This window comes from Xiphias gladius, chromosome 14 (assembly GCF_016859285.1).
Source record: "Xiphias gladius isolate SHS-SW01 ecotype Sanya breed wild chromosome 14, ASM1685928v1, whole genome shotgun sequence".
Lineage (NCBI taxonomy): Eukaryota > Metazoa > Chordata > Actinopteri > Istiophoriformes > Xiphiidae > Xiphias > Xiphias gladius.
Window position 1 is genome coordinate 21154505 of NC_053413.1, and position 27621 is coordinate 21182125.

The 27621-nt window shown below is 39.2% G+C and overlaps 1 protein-coding gene across 2 annotated transcripts in view; it reads left to right on the forward strand.

Annotated features, from left to right (window-relative positions):
• Nucleotides 1–523: 523 nt before the first annotated feature.
• Nucleotides 524–27621, forward strand: part of LOC120799265 (collagen alpha-1(XI) chain-like) — an 85431-nt gene continuing 58333 nt past the window's right edge. For both annotated transcript variants that reach the window (XM_040144291.1, XM_040144292.1), the window contains exons 1-7: nt 524–773; nt 7528–7692; nt 10771–10984; nt 12118–12280; nt 22543–22671; nt 26783–26872; nt 27369–27467. In XM_040144291.1, coding sequence (XP_040000225.1) covers nt 659–773; nt 7528–7692; nt 10771–10984; nt 12118–12280; nt 22543–22671; nt 26783–26872; nt 27369–27467 — 975 coding nt within the window. In that variant the 5' untranslated portion in view covers nt 524–658. The remainder of the gene's footprint in view (nt 774–7527; nt 7693–10770; nt 10985–12117; nt 12281–22542; nt 22672–26782; nt 26873–27368; nt 27468–27621) is intronic.

The following is a 27621-nucleotide window of genomic DNA, read 5'->3' on the forward strand; positions in this document are numbered from 1 at the left end:
CACCCCACCACTTAATTTGCATTTAGTGTGTTGCATTTAGCTTAGTGCCCCTCACCCTGTATCTCCCGCTCCATACCTTATTTGGAAAGTTGAGAAAACGGCGCAGTTTTCTTTTATTGATTGTGTTATTCTCCTCTAAATCTTTATTCCTAACTTAATACAGAGGAGTGTTTGGGGGTGCTTCGATGATTGTCGGTTTCTAGTATATGTCTGGGATACTGCACTGTGTCCTGTAATTAGGTTGCCCTTGGATGTAGTGATGCTCTGCTTGCTGCTGTTCAGACTTCTTCTAAAGCACAGGGGGCGGGTCCCGAGACCACTTTCCCGACTGGTGATTTGATGAACGGAGGATTTTCCAGTGTCAGTATCCTAGAGTCGGTTCAGGTTCAGTATTACGGCGTTTTGTCCAGCCTCCTGACGGTGCGTAACCCTCAAGGAGCTGAGTGGTTTGCGCTTTTTTTTTCGTGAAAGCCCTTCACCATCAATCTAAGAGCTGGGCTTAAGGGGGAGCGGATCTGAAGGGCCCAGTCTGGCTGTGAGAGGCATCTTTACACTTTCACATATGGCGCTGTAGTATAAGCACATTTATTGTGGATTGTGGAAGGGAACGCATTTTAGTAAAAGTCGCCCGTTTTCTGTATAGCTGCGGGCGCTCACCATGGAGATGCAAAGGTGGACCACCAGGTGGAAAACGAAAAGGTGGCTATGGGATTCAACGCTAACCGCATTGGTTACATTAATCTTAATTCTACAAGCCGCCAGTGTCAGAGCAGGTAAGGAGCTGCATGCTGCTGCACACCTCCGTCACCGTGCCAACTCCAGGGCATCCCGGACAGCTCGAGAGCGTCCTGCGGGCGCGGGGACGGCTCATGGGTTGTAGTAAGCTTGGGTAGTAGCCAGCGACGAGCTGTCAGCTTTTGTTATAAATAAATGCCAGTCGCTGGCAATCAAACTAACCGTAACTCAGTTATGTGCACCTTCTCAAATGCCGATTAGACAGTATCCAACCTATCGGACACCCCTTTTTTCTTTTCTTTTATTTCCGTAATTTTCCAGGCAATTAATAGGATGGCTGAAGATCGTCGTCTTTTAAAGTGTAATGTTGATTGACAGCTTATACCATGAATACACCCGCATCTAAGTTGATAGTAACTTTTAAAGGAGCTTTCCGCGTCACCACAGTTATGTGTCTACGTTTTGTCGAGGAATTTTAAGTTGTTAGCTTAAAACTCGCTTTAATTTTTTGTATCGATTGTGATACAAGATTTATTTTTTGGTCAACGCGAAGGAGGTGCGGCTGTCTGTTAGATTCCTCTGCGCATCTAAGTAGGTAAAAGTCTGCCTTTCAGGTGTGGTCAGCAAGGCGACCCTCTTCATTTCTTCTTGACACAAATACTCCGGTGACCCGCGTAAAAAAGATCGGCCAGGAATGATGGCACTCATTGGTGGTCAAAAGGAATGGTTAATTTACAGTTTGCTGCGTAATTTCAGAAGCTGAGATTATCACAGGAAAAAAAACATCCTTTGTGTATTTGCATTCCACTTCATCGCTTGGCAGTAGGCTACCACTGGAAATTGTTATGGTTTTACGCGTAACTTTTACGCACGACGATTGGTGATGTAACTACAGGCTCAGGGATAGTAAATTAACTCCCCCCCCCCCAAATAACAGTGTAGTAAGAGCCTCATAATGCAATCATATTTTAAATTAAAAAAAAAGGCATAAAATTGGAAAAATTTGGTTTCTTATTTTGTCTGATAAGCTGTGAGTCGTCTTTTGATACCACAATCAGACAGTTGTCTACTGTCTTACAGTAGCACACTGTAAATGAAAAATAGTGGTTTTGTGATCACTTTTGAAAATGCATATAATACATTGTGCACAGCATTGTTGAATTTGGGGAGTGAAATTCATATTCGGAGCCTGATGGATCACCATCTTTCCAAATTGTAGGGCTCCCACTACATCCAAGAGGGGGTGTTGATGGAAAAAAGAAAAAAATCTTGAGTATTTTCTCTGCTTTAAAACACATGTGTGGGTCAAATTAAGTGCCTTTTATATATTCCCTTTGTCTATGACGTCATAGAGACCTCAATACTGTACTGTGGCTTTAGCCAGGATAAATCTACAGTATCTGTGTCAAAGTTGTGTGTCTATTTGGATGCATTACTTTTTTATTTGTGGTTTTGTTATTATGCAACCTTTGAATACTTGCGTTCTTGTATCAGAGCCATAGTGACAGAGCAATAGTGACAGAACTGAAATTATCCAAAAAGTTTATATTTTGGATTTTATGGCTCTATTAAAATTTTAATCAGAGGGTCATATATACAATAGTTGGTCACTGGTGTAATGTATTTCATCCTGTCCAGACATTTCCTGTGTTGAGTCCCACCCCATACGAACCACCATCATGCATCTTTTTTAAGCCCTATGATACATACAGAAATCATCCAGTGGAATTTTGGATGTCCCCAAAAATGAAAAGATCATTAAAGCAAATACCACAGTGGCGTGGCTTGCCCATCGCCCATCTTTCTTCACTCTGGTTGATATTTAAACTAACCATAATTGCATGATGGGCTAGCAAACATTTACAAGCTTTCCAATGTGCTTTAATTGCCGCCTATGCTGCCAACTATCAGTAGATGGCAGTGACACGAAAAAGACCGACAAGACGACCCAAGATGCTGTTGCATGACCACGGAGCCACACAGACATTAAGTCAGAATGTCACAGATTTAATAGTTAATCACAGTCTAAAGTTAAACATCAAACTTTATGGCTCTGATGAGTTATTAGATGGGGAGTGCTGGAAATTTAGACTGTATAGGCTGAAGATGGTATTTTAATGTGTGAGGGTCTGCTGGAAATTGCTTTAATGATTATAACAGAGGTTTGTCGTGTCACTGCATGCTTCACTGCCTCAGGGGAAATTATTCTCCTTTGTCATGTTAGTAGCTTGTTAACATGGCAGATAGTATATCACAAGTGCCCGACAGCAGTCAATAAGACATGTGATTAAAAATCAGAGAGACTGACAAATTACCCCTCAGCAACGACTGTGGAGAGTCTGAAACCTTTTTGGTACCCTAAGCACGAGAGAACTGTCTTCTCTTTCTTGTGGTTTTCATCCTTATCATTAGAATATGGTTTATGCTTTTTTTAAGGGTGGAAGGATGGGAGTCTTTTTCAGGATGTGTTGAGGGTATAGCATGCTGACACAAACTCCTGCAAGACTGAAAAGCTTTTAAAAAGCTGTGCCTATTAATTTGGGGTCTTTAATGGTTTTGGGATATTGCCTGTTTTTCAGGGCTTCTGTGAAGCGATGGTTGTGGTAGGAGAGCGGCTGAAGAGTCAGGGGTGCGGGTGGGCGTGTGTGTGTGTTGGGTGTTTGGGTTGGGGTTGGGGTTTGGGTGGGGGTTGGGGTTGGTGGGGGGGTCGGTCCAGGCCAATTCAGCACATCTGGAATATATGAGGCCTTGAGGTATGCAGTAATGCAGAACGGCATTCTGAAACTCACAAAGAGACCTTTAGTCCAAGCTTTCTTTTTTTTTTTTTTTTTTCAAGAACCAGTAGCTCTGTACATGGGACAATATTCAGAAGAGCCACAAAATATTTTCCTTTTTATGAGGCATTTGGAGTGAGGCTTAAAACTTGGCGTTTGTTACTTCACATTTGTATTTTATTCTGTCTGTGTTTGAGTGAATAGTATATAGTGAATAGTCTGGTAGTCTTCAGGACAAAATGAAACCTGTGTCTGTTAAATTGCCCTCTCCTTAGTTTCTCCTTAGTTTCAGTCATAAAGCCTTTTTTTTTTTTTTTTCACCTAACCCTCAGTTTATAAAGTTACTGTGGGACTGAATTTAATAGAAATCATAAGAAAAGAAATTCTGCTTTGCTTGGTCTCCCAGTTGTACAGCTTGCTTGATGCTTATACTCTCAGCAATTGAAATTCTTGAACTGTGGCATCAGATGATTTGGACCCACATCAGCATAAATGACCCCAGTTCTTTCCATCACTTAAAGAGTGGATCTGCACAACTTTGAAAACTTGAGACAAAACCCCTGAGCATGTGCCCAAATCAAGTGAGTTTGATTCACCACTCAAGCTGTTATTTTTCTGGTCACAGGAGAGGTAGCTACAGGGATGAGGCCCTCTCAGTTTAGTCTCATGTATGTTTTAGTTAGGGGGGTATTGGGAGTGGTGCCAGTGCCATAATAGGTTCAGCATGTGGACTTGTAGCTCCACCCATCAGATCCCCTCCTGGTCACTAAAAGCTAACAGGAACCGCACAATCAGCACTTCATAGCTTCACGTGCCACATGAACTTACAAAAACGGAAAACGCAAACAGTCATATATTTTAATGATGAAATTATTTTAGCTTTTACTTTAGATTGATGTTGAAATGTTTAGACAAGAGCAACTACAGAAAAGTATGGTGAAAGTATGGACTCACAATGTTTAGGGTCTACATTTTGTGTGAAGAGAAAGAACATATGGTTCTTCCATTGATGAGGAAAAAGGTTTACAACACTCTATTCCTATACATTATATTCCCTTTAAATACTTTTCTTACCACCAGACTGTGCTATTTTGGTTAGTCAGTGTCCTATTGACCAAATTTTCTTCCTGGTTCATGGAGTTTAATGGAGTATTATAAGGCCAATGAGAAGATATCCTGCAATGTGGACTTCAAGAAAAGCTTCTGTCTGATCCCTTTGAATAATTTTCCTACAATGTTTTCTTGCCAGTATCAAACACATGAATCAAGATTGTTTTTTGTTTTGTTTTTTTTTTTTCCAGGGAGATTTCACATTAGGTCTGTTAGCTGCCATTCCATGGAGGTCTTATCGTCCCAGTGGGATTTTAAACTGACCATTCAGAGAGTGTTTATCATAGCTGGGCCTTTGAAGTGGACACATCCTGCCTCTTGACTCACTGAAAAGTCAGATGAATAATATGATGTCTGGACACGGCTGTGCTGGTTGCTGTGGTTTTTGTAACAGTTAAACAAGTAGCTTTTTACTACTTTGCGTTGCACTGAGTTTGGCTTAGAGTGGAAATTTAACTGTCACTCCGTTTTATCTTCTGCATTGGACCTCTGTTTCTCTGTTGGCTTTTAATATTCTCTTCCTAGTTGGCTAGGATCGTTTCTTGCTAGTTTGTAGATAAAAATTTTCATCGGGCCAATACATCTTACTGTATTGATGTGCAGTTTTTAAAGTCTTTGTTCTTACTACAACATATTAAAAGTACAGCATAAGAAAGATGTTATTACATGTGGAGAATGTCATTGAATTATAAGGCAGTTTATGTTACAGCAGTTATAGTCAAAGTGTTTGATATGTCATTTTTTGAGTAAATGCCATCGAGTTATTAGCAAATGAAACAGCGCATTTAATGTAGAGACCCCGCACCAACATGGCTATGAAGTAATTATGTTTGCAACCTTTAAATATATATATTGCTGTTTAACTCACATAAATGAGTAAGTTTTTGTCTTCATATCTTTTCCCCACAAGTATTACTTTCACGCTACATTTGAGTATTTACCATTATCATGTAATCGTAACTTTTGCACACAGTGGCCAGTGTTCAGCAAAAGTTACATACTCGCTTTAAAGATATGGGTTTGAAATAGTTGAAAGCTGCCTATGAACACTATAGCTAGACTGACAAATTAGCCCGGCTGATATACATTGACTGATATTAGCTAATTGCAGATATATTGGTATGTGTGTACATTTTGGCTGATAAGTAAAAAGAAATTGCAGTACAGATATGCTGTATTAGGTTTGAGGTATTATAGAAAGTGTCTCACTTACATCGTTTACATAATTATGAAGAACCATTATTGGCTGATGTATCATTATCAGAGTTAAAACTGTTTTTAACTCCCAAATATCGGTATCAGTCTCAAAAATCTAGTATCAGTCGGCCTGTAATAAACATCTCAATTTCACTGTTTTCATGGAGACAGATACCATTGTTGCAATATTGTATGCATGTGTGTAACTGATTACTTCAGTTGACACTGCCAGGTACAGACAAGTAATAATTGAAGAGCCACACCGTCGCAGTCACAGAGCAAAAGCCAGAATGAAACGATTTCTTCTTTTCTCATGAGCAATTCTGTATGAACATTTGCTATTCTATCCACCACAGCGACCATTATGACCTTGAGTTAATGGCCCGCTCTTACTGTATATTTTTAAGAAAATGCAGCCTCAGATAGACATGCATCAAATAACAAATGATGTTGTGCTGTACATCAACACTCCTGTTCATACACTAGCCTTAAACAAAACCCTATTAGGCTTCTTAAAGTCCCCACACTATAACTGATGATGTACCTAAGGGAATGGGAGCGATAGGGGGTTTAAGAGCAAAAACAGTTAGAGACGGGGGTTGGTGAAAGATGCTGAGAAAAAGTCTCAGGAATGAGAGATTTAGACAACTGCAGGAGAGAGACAAAATGAGAAACAGTGTTTATGACTACACTGCTCAGTAGTTTCACTTCTGAGTCCCAGGTCCATTGATAGAAAAGAGTAGATTAATGTTAAGAAGCTTAAAAAGCTTCCCCCCTCTATATTCTCCTTATTCCAAAGACCCAGTGATCAGCAGCAATGAGTTTTATCATCCCATAGATTCTGTGGCTTTTGGCTGTGGGGGTAACAGTGGAGATGTGGAGGGGGGCAATTATGTCTGCTGAGTGGTTCCTAACATTTTTACTGCTCCTCTGCAAAGGTAGCTCATAAACGAACAACTGGTTGAACTGACAGATTTGGCCAACAGTTCCTGAACAGGCACGGGGTGAAATGGGTGAAAATGTCGACTTATCATCAAACGCCAGGTCCTATTGGTTTTTGTGTTAACTGTTATGTTTACAGTAAACTGTAAAATTACATGCAGCTTTTACAACATGTAGACTCATAATATATTGTTATAAAAAGAATTTTCCTGTCTAATCTCATACATCATCATCATTTGTTACATTTGTTTATATTTGAATGTTGTATGTATTCATTACTTTTATTTTGTTTAATTTCTATTAAATTAGTTAAATTTACATTGTAGCAGCATATACAGCGAGTATGCCTTTAGCAGTCGGTTTAATGTTCATTTTCTCTGTACGTGATGCACTCATCCTGTGTTTCCAGCAGACTGAGATTTTACTTATACATTTAAGAGGTGACTGTAGATTTTAAAAAGCTGATTTCTAAGTCATTTTTCAAAATTACACAACTGCGCTGGAATAGAGCATAATGGAAGAAATTCCAAACAATCTTCTCTTACAAAAATACGAAAAACAAAACTCCTAAAAAACCTCTCTTCAGGTGGAAACAGAGCTCTTTGTGTGCACCACCGAAATAGAGTCTGAATATGGGAAACACTTGACTCAGCACTTAGGAGCTTTGGACAAATGTGTTCCTTAAATAGCATATTGCTGTGCAACTATAATGTCATTTTGCTTCCCAAGAATTGGGCAACTCAATCAATTCTTTGTTCTTCCTCCACAGCTGAACCAGTGGATGTACTGAAGGTGCTAGACTTCCAGAGCTCTCCTGAAGGCGTAAGGAAAACAACGGGCTTCTGCACAGCCCGGAGAGGATCCAAACCTGATGTAGCTTACAGAGTGGGAAGAGAGGCTCAGATCAGCGCTCCAACCAAACAACTCTTCCCAGGTAACTCCTCACCTTCCACAGATTCCCAGCGTTACGCTGAAGATGAACCAGGGCGCTCAGGACAGTAAAAAGTGGATCAGCCAAAAAAAAAAGGGAAAACAAGAATTCAGTAATTAGTTTAGTTGTAAATGAACTGCAGACAGCATTTTCCAGCTAATCTGTGTATGTTTGCTTTATTCCAAAGAACACCAAAGATATGAAAAGAGGCTAAAATTGTAATGTTGGTGAGTGCAGCAATTTCTTGAGGATCACTTGCCTAATGCTGTTCAGGAGATAGTTAACATTTTATTTTATTTCCTGTCAGTTCCTCGAAGTGGAGAACTTCAAATTAACTTTTATCTGACATCTGCATTCTATTTGAGCAAATTTTGTGAAATTAAAGGGTCTCAGAGATGGCGGATGTCAATATGTTTTGTGAGATAATGGACGTGTTTTTGCATAAAACCTTGCAATAGCAGCTTTTACACAGGAATACCGACATGATGTCACTATGAAACGAGCTACCCTGCCTTTAAACAAGACTGAGTGTACAGCCATGCTAGCAGCTCTGTGAGGCTATACTAGGGACAGTGGTGTTTTAAGCTAAATGCTAATGTTGGCAGACTGACATGCTCACATACTGATGTTATAATGTATTATATAGCAGGTATATTATTAACCATTTTAACCATCTAAGTTTAGCATTTTAGAATGCTGTCATTTTCTAGCAAAAGACCCAAACTACAGCCGAGGCTGATGGGAATATCATGAGTTTTGCAGGTATTCGGTCGTACATCAAGGTGATGAAATTTGAACTGAAGGTGGAACTGAATCAAAAGTCAAAAGATCACAAAAGTTAATGCAATTCATTCTGATAGGAACGTGAATGTCTGTACAAAATTGTATGGCAATCCATCCAGTAGTGGTAGAGATATTTCGGTCCAGACCAAAGTGGTGAACTCACCCACCAGCTGACCGACAGTGCTATCCCTAAAGCCATGCCACTTGCATTGTTAAAAATGTTATGCCTGCTCAAACAAATTATTGTTTGGTTGAAAGTATAACTGATGTTTTTGTTTCACTGTCTTGTACCACTTATTGGCAAACTAAAAACATCTTAAATATATGTTTTTCACAATGAAATAGAAAATGGTGTAATGAACAACTTTAATGAAACCCTTCGCTACAAGCACCTGTCTTCTAAAATACAGTGCAGATGTTCAGCAGTTATTTTCTACAAGACACCTATGTATGTCGTGGAGTTCCAGTAGGCTCCAAGAGCCCATAGTGGATGAGAGTCACTCAGCACATGGTGTATGAAATGTCATGTAAACACATGACTTAAGTAAGAGGAACAGGGACCAGATTTTTGTTACTTGATATTTTGAGGAAAGCCACAATTAATTCAAGCAAATCAATGAGAAGAATATTTCTTTTGATGATTTGTGGAGTAATCTTTTCAATAAAGTGTGTCTCCTCAAGTTTGACTGCTGGCAGCCTCGAATATGGCATATCTGGCTAACATAGTGAAATCTAACAGGATTTTCATATTGAATGTGCATTGCCTGACTCAATGTCTGACGCCTGGCTGTTTGTGACAAACAAAGTCATATTTATTTTATTAGGGAAAGAGTGCACTAAGGGAAACATAAAAGCTATTTGACTGTTTAACGATTTGGTATTCTACTTTCTTACACTCTTTGCTACGCTCAGTGCTACTCATAAGCTAGTTCAATATTATATAACGAACCTTTGTCATTACTGATGGCTGTAGAAAACCAGTGAAACATTGACAGATGTAATTTTGCTGTTTGTCGATTTCCAGTCTTGCCAGTTGCTTTTTTTCCCAGCTGAATTGTGATACATGCTGTATTTAGGAATTAATACAGTACATAATAATACATAACAATAAAGTTCACATCTATTGGAGGCCCATTAGTTCTTCATTACTTTATCAAAGTGTATGAAGATTAGCTATTAGCTATTTTTTCATTGAACTGAGCTATTATATTTTATAAATCTGACATTTGTTTGAGTTATTGTATTTACAGCCCTTGTGAAACTAATATGGTTACATCACCACTGTTGAGTCCTTTCAGGGCATGCCAAGGTCTCTCTTAGCTTCCTTAATAGACACTGCCCTAGGTCCAGTTGTGTCTATATGTTTGCGTTTAATGTGAGGAGAGAAAGTTAGAAAGATAATACACTTGCCATTTTTCAATTTAGTCATTATATACAATTGCCTTTGTAATTAAATCAGTTGAAGATTGATGTGTAATAGACAGGGCACAAGGTTAAATGGAGTCTGCATGAACATACTGTGCCTTACATTAGAATTGGCTACTATACATTTAATACAGATTATACTCAGAGACCAGTACAGAGCTCACCTTTCAAGGCTGCATTACTTCTTAATTTCTGTACTTAAGGGTTAGAAATAGCCATTTTTATGTTTATAGTTTGACGTTTTGGTAGATTTACTCATTCATTTTCTTGCTGAGAGTTAGATGAAAAGAGCAATGATACTCTCATGTCTGTGTGCTAAATATAAAGTTACCACCAGTAACCAATTAGCTTAGCTTAGCACAAAGAATGGAAACGGGGAAACAGCTAGCATGGCGCTGGCCAAAGGTAACAAAAATCTGTCTACCAGCACCTCTAAAGTTCACTAATTAACACATTATATCTGATTTGTTTAACCTGTACAAAACATGACTTTTAAAAACAACACGTTGTGATTTAATGGGGGGTTATGTGCTGGAATTTTCCAGAAAGAATAAGCGTTTTTTTCCCAAAGTATCAAACTATTCTTTTAACTTTATGAAGGAAGGTGGGCCATAAACATTCTCTCCTTAGAAATGAGGAAAATAGTCCTGAATCAACATCCCCACAAGAGTTATTTATTTGAATTTAATTAGAACTAGTGTGGTTATACTGGGACACTCCCATGTGTGTAATCAAATAAATATGAAACTGATGCAGATCAACGCTGTAAAACCTCGGACAAAAATGTGCACTTACGCAAATTTTTTGAACTACTTATCTGTCGGTCTCTACCAACACACCAACCTACATGCCTGCCGCTTGTTCCACCTTCAGGGGGAGTTTTCCCAGATGATTTCTCCATCCTGTTTACCATCAAGCCCAAGGCTGGCCTGCAGTCCTTCCTGCTGTCCGTGTACAACAAGCAAGGTATCCAGCAGCTTGGGGTGGAGGTGGGCCGTGCCCCTGTCTTCCTGTATGAGGACCAGCATGGCAAGCCTGCCCCAGAGGAGTACCCCTTGTTCCGCTCCATCAACCTCGCTGACGGCAAGTAAGTAACTGACTGGTTCTCAAGAGGGCTTGGGCCTGTTGGAGGTCAGATGTGGATGGTAGATTTTTGTGTGGATCTTTGCTTTTCTTTGTCCCATTGTGTTACCAGCCGAACTCAAGGATTATCAGTGGTGAATTCAAAATTTCAGGTTTGTTGTTAATCTTGTGTAGTTGGCTCAGAAACAAAGCAGCACATTTGGATGCTCATCTTGAGCATTTTATCACGATTTATAGGTTATATTTTATGCTGAACAAAGCCAATCTGCTTAACATATTTTCTCAAGTACTCAGAACATACTTAGATCTTCAAGCCTAGTATACTGATACAGTCCTGAGGATTTAATATCATCATGTTTGTTCAGTCTTTAATACCATATGGAACCAGTCAGACAGTAATGGCAAATAAATTGCTGACAGCAATTTGATGTAAGCCATTTCTTTTCCTGATTATTTACAGCAGTGGTATACTGATACACAGTAAGGGGCAGGGTCTTCATCTTCGTCCAATGATGCTGATAGAAATAGTTGTTAAAAGCTGCCATCAATCAATTGCACAAATGCTAAAAGAAATGCCTTAGCCTATCATAAAGACTGGAAGCAGGGGGGAAACAGTTGCCTGGCTCTATCTTAAAGGCAAAGGAAAATCTGCCTGCCAACACCCTTCAGATCACAATTAACACTTTATATCTCATTTATTTAAAAGAGTAATGTAAAAATGACAATTTGTGGTTTTACAGGTTTTACTTTTGAGTTGAACAACAGTTTATCTGTCCAGCAAGACGCTGGAAAGTATCTGCTGAAAACTGTTGTTTTTACATGAGATATATTGTGTTAATTAGTCAGCTTTAGAGCTACTGGTGATCAAATATCGTTACTTTTGGACAGAACGAGAATAGCATTTTTCCCTTGCATCCACACTTTAACACTAGGCTAAACCAGGTTAATTAGCTACCGGCTGTAGTTTTATATTTAGCAAATAACCACATTACTAAAATGTCAAACTATTCTTTTACTCATATACTGCGGCATTTTTTTTTTTTTTTTTTTTAATTTGAAAGGATAGAAAGCGTAGAAGCATTCTGGTTATATTTCTGACCTCCTACTGTATGTTGTTGTTGCTCTCGTGCTGCACAGATGGCATCGCGTAGCTATCAGCGTGGAGAAGAAGAGTGTCACCATCATTGTGGACTGTAAGAAGAAGGTGATCAGGCCGCTCGGCAGAAGTGACCAGGCCGTCATCAACACAGAGGGCATCACTGTCTTTGGCACCAGAATCCTGGATGAGGAGGTTTTTGAGGTAAGGGAGCCATATTGAATCCTCACTCATCTAGATGAAGCTGCATTGTGAGGGTTATTGTGTGACTTGATTTAAAGGAATGGTTTGACATTTTTGGAAAAATGCATGTTTTTTGTTTTTGTTTTTGTTTGTTTGTTTGTTTTCTGAGAGTTCGATGAGAAGATGGATACAACTTTCATGTGTATGCATTAAGTACTGACCTGGAGGAAGAAGGCTTTTAGCTTAGGATAGCATAAAGACTGGTGTCACTGCGCTGGTTTCAAAAAAAATTTTACAGCATGTAACCCCACAAAACTACAATTTGTTGTATTTACAACATCTGCCTATCTTCGAATTAAACGAGTGAGATACAACATGTTAATTAATGAGCTTTAGAGGCGTAGGTAGGTTTCTTTCTGAACTTTAGAGAGAGCCAAGCTAGCACTTTCCTCCTGCCAGTCTTTATGCTAAACTAAGCTAATCCCCGGCTCTAGCTCCTCAGTTAATGCACAGACATGAGAGAGGTATAAACATTCTCATCTAACTCTTGACAAGGCAGCAAATAAGCATATTTCCCAAAATATTGCACTATTGCTGTAATGTTTTCCTAGATTGTGTCAGTGCAGAAGACATCAGTACAGTCAATGCATACAGTGACTATATTATCATTATTATTATCTTCAGTAGTTTTCGCATATGATATTCTTGGAAAGATACAGTACAATTCACCTCTGACACTGAATTCTGTGGTAAAATACTGCTTAAAAATGTCTCCATCATTTACACAGGAGTGTCTTTCACAAATATAATGCAGACATTCACCAGCAGATTGAAGCGATTTTGTTTTGAGGGAGTTTGGAAAGCTTACCTTGATGCAGGCAATTTCAACATTCCGGTTAAGTATGGATGTAATTGAAAACATATTTTGAATCTTACTTTAAATGAATCTCATTTACCATTGTGAAAAAGGACAATTTTAGTGTCTAATAGTTTAAGTCCACAAACTTCAAGGCTGACATTTTATTTGTCTTTCATTAACTTGTGCATACAGTAAATAGTGATTTTTTTTTTTTTTTTTTATTGGCCAGAACAACAATATAAGCTTTGTGTAATCGGCAAGAGCCATGGGCAATTTCTATGGAAAGGGTGCTTTCAGAGTTTGTTTGTCTGAATAGTCGACTTAATAAAAGAGAGACTGAGTCATAATAGGCCTCATTTGTTCATATTGGACAGTGTGTTATTTAAGATTCATAAACTTTTCTACTACTTGTGAAATTATTTTTTTTCCTATAATTCCTTTAACGCCTGTGACTCTCAGAACTGAGAATTAGACTTCCCGGCTCAGTGGGTAGTTACCGAGGTGGCGGTTTTGAAGTGGAGGCCCAAGTTACCAGGTTTAGCACAGGTAGCTCTGAGCGGAGTGGAAAATGTGAGCTTGAATGCTAGCTCAGAAGACAACAGCCTCTCTTTGATGTCTGCATGTGGAATGCCTGCTAAGTAGAACAGCCTGCAAAATGTTTGCCTCCAGGTCAGAGATGACTTTCCACAGAGGAGCCACTTGACAACAGGGTGCCGCTCTTCTTCACTAATAGGTTTTTGGTGAGCAGATCACATTGCTTAATTATAGCGGTTAAACCTATAGACAAGTAGAGGTCATGATTAGAGGAGTCAATATGAATTTTATATTTTGTACAATTGACATTTACTATAGCTGAAGCCCAACCATAGAAAATTAGTTTCATAACATTATCAACAAAAAACAACGTAAGACTGAAAGCCACAGTTGGGATTGAAATTAAGGTAATTATGAGCTGAATGGAGAAGATAAAATTTAGCCTAGCACATTCACCAAGCCTTTTCTATTTTTAATGCTGATTGGAGACTAGCCATTTGGCGTTTGTGAGTGCTCTTTCTTTGAACATATATTACACTAAACGATGTTGAATTACAGAGTAATTTGTTTTGTTCACTTCTTAAAAACCTGGAGAACAGAGTGATTCCTTTTAGTTCCAAGCGTTTAGTCTTTTCGCACGTTGCAAGGTGGTTTTAATCAGTGCATAACACATAGCAGTGCTGTTGTCACCCAGATGGCAGCCGTATCTTAAACTGTAATTATTTACACTTCAGCTTTTATAATTTTAGATTTGGTGATTATAAACTGGCTACATGTAGGCAAACCACACTGCTAATGGGGAAAAATCTTACTGGCTACAAGGGTGTTGTTTAATGATTTAATATTCGTTAACATGAAAACAGGTTTGCAAAGTATGCCGATGTAATCCATGTGTTCAATTCAGGGTTTGTTTATGGGATTATAAATAGGCATCCATTCTACAGCTGTTGTATGTATACAATGATCAGTATACCTCAGAGGCCATGGAGACTTTTGGGACACTGCTTGCTTATCTTGATAAACATATTGTGAAAATCTAAAACATCTTTGCTATCAGGTTTTTGAGATCAGTTCGTCCAAGGTCTTGTATGTTTAAAGAATGTATATATGTATAAATCTTACAGAGATGCATCTAAATTAAGGCTTAGACATAAAATGTTTAATCAGTTTTAAATCTCAAGATTGTCATCCATTTTGGTTGTGTGCTGTAGGTTCAGGTAGTGGACAGCAAGACACCTTGGCAACTACGTGACAGAATAAAATAATCGTCTGACAATTTGGGAAATAAATGAGATGTCTGTGTGTTAAATATGGAGCCGGAGCCAGGAGGTGACCAGCTTAGCATAAAGACTGGAAGCAGGCAGAAACAAGTAGCCAGGCCCTGCTGAAAGTGTTTCTTAACTAACCACAGTTTACCCATCCAGCCAGCACATCTCTGGGACAAGTGGCTTCGAGAAGTCACTGCATCCATGTACCAAGAAACAGGTTACATAACTCCCCCCTGAAACATTAACATTTCTGTCTGTGGAAGAATAAAACATATGAGTTAGAACATATGAAGTAATGAGCCTAGAGGTGTTAACAGGTGTATTTTTACACTTTGGAGAGAGCCAGGCTAGCTGTTTCCCAGCATATTTCACCAAATCCTTAACAGTCCCTTTAGGATTCAGCATGCAAATTCATAGCCCTCAGAGGATGGATTCCAGTGATTTTGTTGATTCTCGACCTTCGTCTAACACCATTGTAAGGTTAAAATTTCCAGTTGACTAATACATTGGCCCCGGATAATGTGTCTTGAAAACTAATTGCTAAATTACTGTGAAATTTGGTGTGGTTATTCATGATACCCAGAGGACACATACTGATATTTTGATGACCCCTGGACACGATGTTAGGGATCCCACCGTAGTCACAGGCAAAGACTGAAGTCTTTTCCAGATTTTTACTCCTACCTCAACCGCAACAAAACCTTACCTAACCTATGCTTAAACCTAAATTTGTAAATGGATAAACCAGGACATTTTCTGCAGCCTGTCATCTACTGAATTTACACTTATGAGAATCTATCTGGGACCTAACAGATAAAAAAAACTGACTGATTAGCATTGCTAAGAGCTTCATAAATTTGGAGCATTTCCCTGGTTTAATTACGGAGGTTGGCTGTGAGCTTTCTCACTAAAACTGCTTTGAGCTGTGAGCACATGGCTACTTTACTGCATCAGATTGCATAAGCAGGTGTCAAAGCTGGAAGCACAGGGAAGAGTGAAGGCTAGGGGAAAATATGATCAGTGTGTGCTTAGTCTTGGCTCAGACTGCACAGCTGTTTAAGAGATATGCTCACCGACTGGGCCTCCAAATGCCTTTTTTCCCCCCTTTTTCCTCTCTTTTCTTCTCTTTAATAAAAGCCACAAGATATTTGAATTAAAATCATCTCCCCTTCTCATTTTTATGTAAATCCAGTCTTTAAACTTAAAAGGACTGACTGGGATTCTTTGTTTGCGCTGTTTGTCTGCACATGTGTTTACGTGTGAGTTGTCATGTATGTGCATGCATGCATTAAAGTGAGTGTCTGTGCATGTGTGTGCCTGTGAGGAAGACAGAGGGAGAAAGAGGCGAAGATAGTTTGTTTATCTGTCTGTCATTACTATATTGTAGATCATTCCAAAATGTTGTCCCTCAAGCAGGGAGTCTTTGGCAGAGGAATCTAACAAGGCTCTGATGGGTCCTAAGCCTTAAAGTGAATCATTGTTTATGGTTGAGTTGGCAGGAAAAGAAATGCTCTGACTGTTTCTCATCTACCCTTAGTCACTTTTTACCCTCCAGTACTCATCACAATATGTTTTGTCAAGGTTGTGTACTAGAAATATACTGATTAATTAATATTTGAGTGTTATCAGCATATGTGATATTGTCAACGTGAATTTAAACGCACAAACAGAAGACTATAGCATCTTAGTGCTTAAACTTTTCTCACTATAACCTAGCTTAACTATGTCAAATTGTACCTGAATCTGACCTCCTTGTCTCATGTGCTGTGACCCCAACTAACTGGTCTCAGCAGAGTCAGAAAGTAATGGACCCAAGGTGCTTCTTAAAGACTTTTGCGACGGAAAGGAGCAGAGGGAGGAAAAAGAGACAGAGAGAGAAAGAGAAAGAAATAAAGAAAGGGCAGGCAGACTAGAAAGCAGATGGCTCAGACCGTTAAACAGTTTTGTGAGCTACTGGCAAGCGAAATGTTTTAATATTCGAAGGGTGCAATACATTTGTATGGCCCCAGTGCTTGAAGAGAAACTTTATCCCTCCACCGACCACAAAGGCTGCATTTGATAAAATGCTGGGAGAAATCTGGAGAGTATTATACATTTTCCCCTTCTCTGCTTCTTGGTTAATTGTTGTCCTTGTAAAGTTTTGAAATTCCATCTGTCTGTTTGTTCTTTCAAGATGTGTTCCCCTCCCAGAGTTTGGAATAGCAAGCTTTTTAGACATCGAGTGTGTCAAGTTTGTGCAGAGGTGGGCATAAGAGATCAAATAAAGAAAATACAGAAGTAACTTATGGCTACAAAAGATAATAAAAGTTTGTACAATATAGCTTTTTAAAGCAAAAACATCTGCAGGAGTAACGCCTGTAAAACGATTGATTTGAACAGCCACAGTCTGCATGGCCTCTAAGCTGGCCACATCTGGCTGACGGTGCCCAGAAGGTTCAGTGTCACAGGCAGGTCACAGTGACACCATTAAATGTTTCATTTGAACTTTTTCTTTAGCAGCAAGTAGTTGCAGTGAAAGCCGTTCACAGCGAGGTCTGGGGATTATAACCGGGACAATGTTCCTGGAAAGGCAAGATGTAAATACACACCTGCACTGTCATCTTGTATCTCATAGTGAGATTGCGGTAGCAAAAAACATCCTTTCATCCCCAGTTGAGAGCTTGTACTATCACTCTTAAAAGCCCAAAAGAAATGTCGGTGTCATATATGGATGCGTTTTCTTTCATAGCAACAAGGCTGATCACACAAACACATCATTTGTGATTGTTGTGCCCTTTTTTTTTTCCCCCAGCGTCTGCATGTTTACATTTGTGTTTTACTGGGTCAGACTGCAGATGCTTTGGGCATATTTCCAAGGGTGTGTTCTGGGTGCATTAATATCCCCCAGCTGTTCCTGCAGGCAAAGTGATCTGCTGCAACTGGCCACAGTCAGTAACCTTGCAACCATCTAATTACTTACTTACATGTTCCGCAGGCATTTGTGAAAACTACAAATTATTTGTGTATAAAGTATAATAAGGCTGCAATTTGGTATTATTTTCATTATCGATTAATCTGCCAGTTAATTGTTTTATGTATAATATATATTATGTTAATCAACAAATAAAATGTCAAGAAATAGTCAGAAGTGCCAAGTGTAATTTCCCAGAGCCCAGTGTTATGCGTTCAAATATTTTGTTTTGTCTTCGTCTTAGAATATCTTGGTTTGTCTGAACAGTTAACAACCCAAAGATATTCAGTTTACAATGATATAAAACAAAGCAGGAGAAAAAAAAGATTTTTTAGTTATCACAATCACTGATTAATCTTTCGGCTCTAGTCAATTGGAATTTCGATGCATTTTGCCACATCCAAGTGCCATTGCAGCTGTAAAAGTCTGACATAAATGCATATTGTGCAAGTATTTTTGCAAGTATTTTGGCAATTCTGTTGAGATTAACAGATTGCTGCTTATTCTAGTTTGTGATTTCTTCTGATTTTGACATGTCCACATCAGGCACAATCACAGACATTGAGTTCAGACATGTCCTGAATTTGTACCAAAAACAAAACTATTGCTGCATTTTTTTTAAACCTCCTAGGTAGCACTTCATCCCAGGATTTGTAACAAGGTCTACCAGACATTGAAATGCAGTGCAAGTTTAAGATAGATAAAGGATCACATTTTAGAAGAACCATGCTTAAAGTAGGACTATGCCAATGAACGAGACAGGATTTGAGTGTAGCCTGAGAAGAACCCTATAAGGAATACATCAGGGCAAAATTTGTACAGGCCCTGAAAAAAGCAAAGATCGAGGTTTGTATCCCTCCAGAAATTGACACTCTGATGTAGATGTAGAGGTTTCTAAATCAAGCACGGCCTTGATTTTGTAGAGTCAAACACAGACTACATCTTTGTTGTTGTATGCCTCTAAATTAGTCCCAACAAATGCAGGATGGGAGAACTCCTGTGCCTCCAGTCATCTCTGATCTTGCGCCAGTAGGGGCTGTCTGTTTCTAATCAAAGTCGTGTCTTGAATTTTTAGTGCAGTCATTGATGCTTGTGGATGAGGTAATGTGTGCTTATAATCAGATATCAGCTATTCACCTGATCACTGTCCCCTCATACCTCTGTCTTTCAGAGTGGCATTCAGATGCTGGTATTTGACATCCTACTAACATTACAATGCCGAGGACAGATTTCATGTTTTTCTCAAGACTTGTAATACCACACACTTTTAGGTGATCATCCATCTGCCAGTTATTTTCCTTAAGTGACTTCTGTTCCTTGTGGTTGTGGAATGTGCATTGGGAGGGAGACTCTTCACAGCAGACAGCAGGGACACCTAGCCCATGGAAAATCCAGTGGTTTCTGTCTGCTATTATCAATCTCTTAGCTTAAAATCAGATGTATAATATGAACACTTGAGGAAAACCCTGTGGTGTGTTTACTTCCAGTAGTCTTGTTTTTATTCTCTGCCCTTTGCATACTCTTGAATTGGTTGAAATGTAGAATGTAGGATGATTCCAGCAGTTGGTCTCATCCTTTATAGATTGGCCTTTTATGTCCTTTTTTCCATCTAATGGCTGCTGTTGCAGTGAGAGATGAAGGTTAACATGTGTCAAGGTGCGCTGTATTAACACACAAATTGTCCATTGTGCGCAGACCCATTAATAGATCGATTTGTAGTGTAGCCTAGACACATGATTTCTCCCCTTGTGTCTGTGCCAGCTCTGAGCAGATCCGGGGCAATACTGTAGACCATTCCTGGAATTCTGAGGAGAAACCTCAACAGATGCCAGAGAGATCTTCAGTACAATCCAGACAATAACATCAACAAAAGCACTGAGATGCAGACAATGAAGACACAGAGGGTAAAAAGAGAGAGGGGGAGTGGTGAGGGGAAGTAGATCAGGGAGTATGGGAGTGATTGAATCACAGACTGGCTTTATTAATGGGCTAAGTGTGTGTGGTCTCTTGTCAATCCCTGTATGATGATTGTTGACTCTACTTTACCGAGTGCATTGTTGTTTGATGCACATTATCTCATTACTGAATACACACATAAACTAAGCTAAAAAAAAAGAATGACTGAGAAAGAATGACAATGAAAAGTTACTGTCCAAAGACACAGGAAGACACAGAGAGGGGGAAGCAGACAGACGTCTTGCCAAATGCAGTGTGTCTTTGTTTTTATCTGTCCTCCTCTGCTTCTGGCTTTGACTTTGGATCCATTTGTACAAAATTATAAAAAGAACATACAGTAAGCCATGGCTGCGGTACAGTCGTTAACTTGAATACTTCTGTTTGTCATTGTAGTTTTTGTTCATTGTAATAGACGTTCACAAGGTGCCGGGTGAACTGTCGTGTACAGGATATTTTCCCATTTTTTCATTGTGTAGGTTCAATAAGCACAAATCCTCTTTTGCATAAACGCCCTGCTCCACACTCATTTACGCACATTCACACCTGGAAGCTGCCCAGTACAACCACAGTCTGATCTTGTTGGCCCCAGTTTGGCGTAAATGCCTTGCTTAAGGGAGGGGCAAGAACTGTTTTCACTTCTTTTCTGGGTGCTTTCCCCACCCAGATTTGTTCTGTAGTCTGTGGATCAAACTGGCAACCTTTTGGTCACGTGTTTGCAGCCACCGCTGCCCACTTATTTTGATTAGGGGGAAGTGGAGGTGGATTAAAATTAGTTTTCATTTTTAGCGCTTCTCCTTGCACCTCCTCTGGATATTTTCCCAGCAACAAACCTGATAGAGACAAGGGTTGAAAAGGTCAGATTGTGGGTATAACTGTTTTAACCGTCTGTAATTTTGTCACAATTTATTACTAGCTATGTAGGTGAGATTTTTTTTTCTTCCGTAATGAGACCTAAGCTTCATTTTACTCCTGTAAGATCCTGTAAACTGAAGAGATGTCGTACCCCCGATACCTCACAGACTGTTGGATGATAAAGGAGTTCCACACAGGGCATACTGTGAAATGACACGTATACAAAATCTATCATGTATGTGTTTTCTTGTGAAAAGGGGTATCTGGAAGTCAGTGATAACCAAATGTAACTGATTATAACATTAATGCCACAACAGGTAACAGCTGGTGGAATGAAAGTCACTTAGCACCCATGCATTATTCCATATGTAAAATGTATTTATATTTTTATAGTTATAGTTGTTTGGGTAGTTCAATACCTTGTTGAGGTTTAATGGTCAAATGTGATGGGAGCATGGGGCCGTGAATGTCTAATGTGTTCCAGAGGTCTGAGCTTGTACAGATGTTGCCTCCTGTAATTTAATGCGATCTGCATGTATGTGCTCCCACTTTAGAGGCCACCCTGATTGTGACCTCCCTTCACCTGCACACAGCACTTAGTTTATTTACCCCATTTATTTTTTCCTCTTAGTTGCTTACTCCAGGTAGATTCTGAAAAGGGTCAGCTGAGGTGCCCATATGGTTGATGGGTACAGATAACATTCCCCACATCAGTGGCATAACAGTTTCCAGTTTAGAAATTCCTTCGGAAACCATCATGGAAAAAGAGCCTTTGGCTGATGGAAGGGTTGGAAGCGGGGATCTCATTTCCTTTTCCAAAATCTCATGAAAAACAGACGGCCCAAGATCAGTACAGACTTTGCTTATTTATCTGCTATGTAAGGGGACTGCTGTCCCTAATGTCTGAGTGAGGGGAACTGTACGAGTCTCTTTTAGAACCTTAGACACTCCCCTAAAGCTTTGATTTATTCCATAAAACTGTATGTAATTAATAATCAAGATACTACTGCCTCTGGTATTGTACAACATCTACCTTGTTGTTTTATTTTCACATTATGTCATTACCACATGGGTGCGAAGCTGGACCAATCAGGCGAGGAGGAATTGGTGAATTCTTCATGGACGTTAACATTTGGTTTCTATTTGTAATCATGACTAAAAAAAGAAATGGACAGCGTGAGTAGTGTCTGGAGAAATGCTTTCTGATTGTAAGTTAGGTCGAATTATTTTGACCGTAAGGTTCCAGGAAATAAAAGTCACGTTAATTTTTTGCATAGACAGTTTTCAGTGATTGACAGTTGCAGCACTTCCAAGGACTGGAGGGGCATAAAGCAACTGCCAGTTGAACAATAAGTTCAAAAGTTTTGCAACTGTGTTTGTATATTTGTTTCTTTGATTTAAAAAAATCAAAGGTACCAGCCTGTGTACAGAAAAGTGTACTGTAAAGAGAAAAGTCAACTACAGGACCCAAGGAGAATTTACAGTTTAAATTAATTCACTTTCAGAATTCATTTTGAATGAATTGATTAATGCCTCTGACAAGCTTCTCCTCCATAGCAACAGTGGCTGAGGCTCCTGGGTATTAGAGCCATTTGCAAACGAAACTGGAAAACTTGATTTCTCAGAAACTAAGTTGAAATGAATAAAACTGATGGCCATAACATACAGGTACAGCATTGTAAATTATCCAACAGACTCCCTGTTTTTATGTTGAGCAACACTGAGTAGGAAAGAAAACTCTGACATGGGAATTTGCAGGGGGGATAAATACTTCCCAGTCCATGACTCTATAGTCTGTGAAATGTGTTGACATGGCTTCTGCTGACATGCTGATTTTCTATTCCTTCTTTTTCACTTCTTCCAGGGTGACATCCAGCAGCTGCTGATAGTGGCAGACCCTAGGGCAGCCTATGACTACTGTGAACACTACAGCCCAGACTGTGAAACCCCCAACCACCACGACACCCCCCAGGCTCAGGAACCTGAGGACGAGGTCAGTATCTGGAGGGGGGAATAAGGATGGATGGGAGGGATGGATTTAGTAGTAGAGATCAGGAGGGAGGAGTGCTTGTGCAGAAGGAGGGAAGGAGGGAGAGTGAGCTGGGAGAGAGGAGGGGAGGTAGGGAGGGTTTTGGAGACAGTTGGATTCGGAGAGAAAGGGAGGGAGGAATCATTGTAGCGAGGAGAAGAGTGAGGGGAGAAGGGAGGAAGAGTAAATGGAGCTCAAGTTTAAGATTTAGGATGGATGATAACAGGAATTTGGAAAGAGGCCTTCTGACTTGGGTATTGTTAGTAAAAGTTAGAAAGCAAAAGATGAAGTAAGACAGTGAAATAGAAGGCTTGGAAAATTACGTAGATCTAAATGAAAAACAGGGTGACTTAAAGTCAAACTTAAGTTTGCTACTTTTTCTGTAAGGAAATGTGAACTATAATGCTACTATAACTAGTATGCATTTTCTTGTTCACATTTCAAGAGGATGAAACGTCTCCTTCTGTAGAAAAATTTGTGGAAGCAGATATTGAAAGCTTCAAGTGTGTGGGTGGGCGTTTCCTGTGGCAATGGTTCGGTGTCATTTTAGGGCCAGTGTTGTTTTTTAGATGCGCTTTCAACTTCGTGTTGCGCTCACTGGTGAACATCACAGTCCTGTCTGCCCTACAAACATTGATACAAGACAGTTTTCCCATTTTCAACAAACCCATTTAAGATTGGTTATGGTATATGATTTGTATATGATTGTTTCTCTATAACATTCAACATTTGGTGGGATGTGCTGCTGTGAAGTCTGTATCCCACTTGGAACATGGAGGCTAGCAAGCTAGGCTAGCTTGCTTCCACTCCGAAAGTAGAAGCGAATTAGCCTAGGATACTAATGTCAGTTAGTAATTCAGATGTAAATTTTGACCAAAAGTCAAAACAAACATCAAGGATGTATATGCTGATTTCTTAGCAAATTCAATTTTAATTTCAGTTTGATTTTAAATAAGAAGGATAGTATGGTTAGAAGAAGGATGAAATGTAAAGAAATTATGCTTTGAGGCAAAAAGTAAGGATTTTGTGTTGGGCAATATGTGTTATTTGAGATAGACCAGCAAAACTTATCAAGTGCCCTTGTTTCCTCAAGCCCATTTTGAACATTTTTCCGAAAACACTTCAATACCATAAACAATGGTCTGTGACAGATAATAGTAATAGTCGATAACATTTCCTTGGTTTAAGCCAGTATGTTTTCATTTTACTAGAAATACATAAAAAGTACAAGAATGTTCTCTGCAAATTGCCTGATCATAAACCGTTTTTACAAACATTCCTCCAGGCAATAAGTGCTTGGCAGAGGCAGGCTGGTGTGAGTTTCTATGTCAACTCCAATCTGTCTCTTTCTCTTGTCTGTTTTACCGGTTGAGACATGCTGACAAGTCAAAACACAGTGTTGATTTTTAATTCAGTTTGAAATTCAAAATTAATTGCAACTGGCTACAAGACTTCATTTGTAGGATCTTCAGCCAGATCTCTTAATTGAAACACAGTTCTTTGTGTCAGGGTCTCATTTTTCTTTTTTTCATCCTCAATTTTTGTTATTTTGTTAGTTAAAGCCGTTCTGTCGGCTGACATTTTCCTTCAGTATTTCACTAAATAACTGATGAGCTCACACTGGAAACTTTTCCTTTCTCCCTGCCACAAAATCTGAGCCCACTTTGGAGTGGCCCTGTGATTTATATCACTAACGAGTTCTGCAGGCTCTGCCCAGACTCCCAGGGAAATTGAAGCTTTTCCTTCCCCAGCTAGACTCCCAGTACCTGGAAAAGTAGACTTTAGATCCCCAGTTAAAGAAAAAAATCAGGAGACCGTACTCTGTTTGAAAATATTGGCTGTACAGTTGGTACCATGTCCTGGAAAATATTGCTTACTTCATCAAGTTACTCTTCAAGACAAGGAGCTTGTCAATTCTAAATAGACAGCAGGGAGTAGTTTGGATTCAAGAACATTGTAAATCTGGTTTATTCATTGTCAATTTCTGTACAGTTCTAACAGGAATGTTTTTCCTACGTTCCAACACAGTGTTTTAAAGACTTTGAAACACTGTTTAGAACAGTGTTTTAGATCATTTAAATTCTTTAAAACACTGGCCTTCAGCTCAGCCAGTGTATTTTAAAGAATTTAAACGCTACACAACTGAAAAATATTTCCTCCAAAGGACAAATCACTATTGTAGACATCCAAATCTCACCAGAGTGTTTTGGTAATGAAAAAAGTGTTTTTGAGATCTGAACTTCCATCCCAAAGTGTTTTTTAAACCACACCTCAACAATTCTATACAAGCACGGAGCGTGGCTTTGACCCGAGTCTCTGAAGATGCTCCTTGACCTGAATCACGCTGCCTTTGCAGGCGTGAGCCACATGTCTGCAGCTGGGTTAAAAGAGGAAGAGGGAGTGATGCAAGAGAAGGAAGAGGGAGCTTTTTTTATGAGCACACTTCAGTATTTATGCCTTTCATCCAAGTCTGTGATGAAGGCCTTCAGCTCAGCCAAGCACTTCAGAACCATAAATCTTCATAAATCCTTCCTTCGTTCTCTGTCTTTCTCAGTATTTCTCTCTGACCCTCTCCTTCGCTCTGTTTCCCCTGTCAGTCGGTCTAGTTTCGTCTTGCCAGGGCTTCTCTCTCGTATGACCCTTTTCTCTCTTGGCCCCTGAACGGAGGCCAGACCAGCATTGCAGCAGGCCGTGGAGCTTGTATTATTTTTATGAGCTTACCAGTTGTCTAGCGGCTAATATTAATCCCTGGGCTGATAGAGCATTGCATATAGGGGGCTGGTCTGTTAACTTAATCTACCTGGCCTCTGTTTTGACAGTGTTAGGGAACTAAATAAAAAATGCAGTTTTACATTTTGGGGAATGGCTTGCTGAGAGTTAGATGAGAAGATTGATACTACTCTCATGTCTGTATGGTTAGTATGAAGCTGGAGCCAGGAAACAATTAGCCTATTTTAGCATAAAAATGGAAGTACGGGGGAAACAGCTAGCCTGGCTCTGTAAAACTGCAACCTGTAATGTTTTTGCACTAAAGTCTTTGTATAGATTAAACTAACGAAATATAACATGTTTAGAATTTGGTCTTATTTTATATATGGACAGAGCCATGCTAGCTGTTTCTGTCGGCTTAGAGTCTTTATGCTAAGCTAAGCTAAGTGTCTACTGACTCCAGATTCATATTTCACAGACAGACATGAGAGCGGTATAGCTTTTCAGAGCTAACTCTCGGGAAGGATGCTAGTACGCGTATTTCCCAAATTTGTTGAATATACCCTTAAAGTAACGAGTATGTATAAGCCACTTAACTCTTGTGTCATTAAATGTTTATTGTTATGTTTCCTCTCTGGTGGGTCAGGTTGAAATAATTTCTCAAGTGTATATAAACAGCAACATAATATACAAAACAGACCATATTATAATTTAGTGTAATGGTTTCAACATCCAAAATGAAATAGTCTGCTTAAAATTTGTAAGAGAGTGAACGTGTTGTCTTTACAAGGACTGTTGTAATGCACCAGGATTTTTTAATAGTGGTTTTACCCCATGCTATTGTATTCTCTATGCTCCCCATAATTTACCAACATGCAGTGAGTCAGGAGAGCTTGAGTTTTCTGTTTTAAAGAGCCCATTAATGAAACCCCGGGGCCATTGTTGGCATACAGAATTAAGCAGTGGAGGCAGATAAGCTTTCACTGGCATCACATTAACCCCCTGATCCTGTTGGAAGCAAACAAGAATCTTAATTGCTGTTTGTTTCATTACAGACATGAATTCTCTTAGTAGGGTCATGCGAAGCTCAGGAGGTTCGGGTGGAAGGGAATCAAGGATTGCTGCTGTCATCCATATGCAAAAAAAAGTTCAGTTTTTTAATATGGATTTGATATTGTCATGATTTGACCATGTTATTTCTAAAATAGCATGACAACAGTAAATTTGCACACTGTTGTGAGAATGATATGCTCTTACATGCCATGTAAATAATGAAGATGTACAGCATGTCTCTGTGACATTGTACTGCCTTATTTACATGATAGCACTAATTTATTGACTGGCCCCCATCCCTTTTTCCTTACAGTACACTAACTATGAATACCCAGAGTTCTATGACTACAATGAAGCAGAGTTAACCACTGATGCTCCCCCAACTGAAGGAGCCAAGACTGAGGTAACACTCGACTAATACCATTATCATGTCTCTTGCCATGAATAACACACATGCAACAACATGATTTTTTTTCCCCACCAACCTTGTCCATCTTTTGTCTCTCATTTTCAGACTTACATTGTCTCTCTCTTGCCCTCTTTCTCATTTTCTTCCCTAGTTTCTAGATTTATAGTCTGTTTTGATTTCATGATAGGTATTAACTTTACTTTTTAGCAAGATATATGCTAAATAAATCTACTACTTAGACATACATATATAACAAAGTCTCCGCAAAAATATATATATATATATATATATATATACACACACACACACACACACACACACACACACACACACACACACACACACACACACACACACACACTCATCACCCTTCCCTTCTTTTATTGCATTAAAAGAAGCTCTCAAATACAACCATAATGAGTTGAATTAAGTCATCTCCTGCTTGTAATGTCCAATGCTTTATTTTGTTCTGTTCCTGCTCTGATTTCAGACAAATGTGGGTGGAGACTACTACACAGGTGAGTATGACTACACCACAGTGGACGGAAGTCAGCCTAAAACCCCCACTGAGACTGAAGGACAAGGACAGGTAAAAATCAAGAGTTACATTTTTCGTTTTTCTTTTTAGCTAAGTTTAATAAGCTGCAGAAAAATCTTCATTCAAAACTTACATATAGCACCTTTAAGGATTATTTGTACTCACCTGTATTCTGCATATAAAATATCCAAATTGCCATGTCACA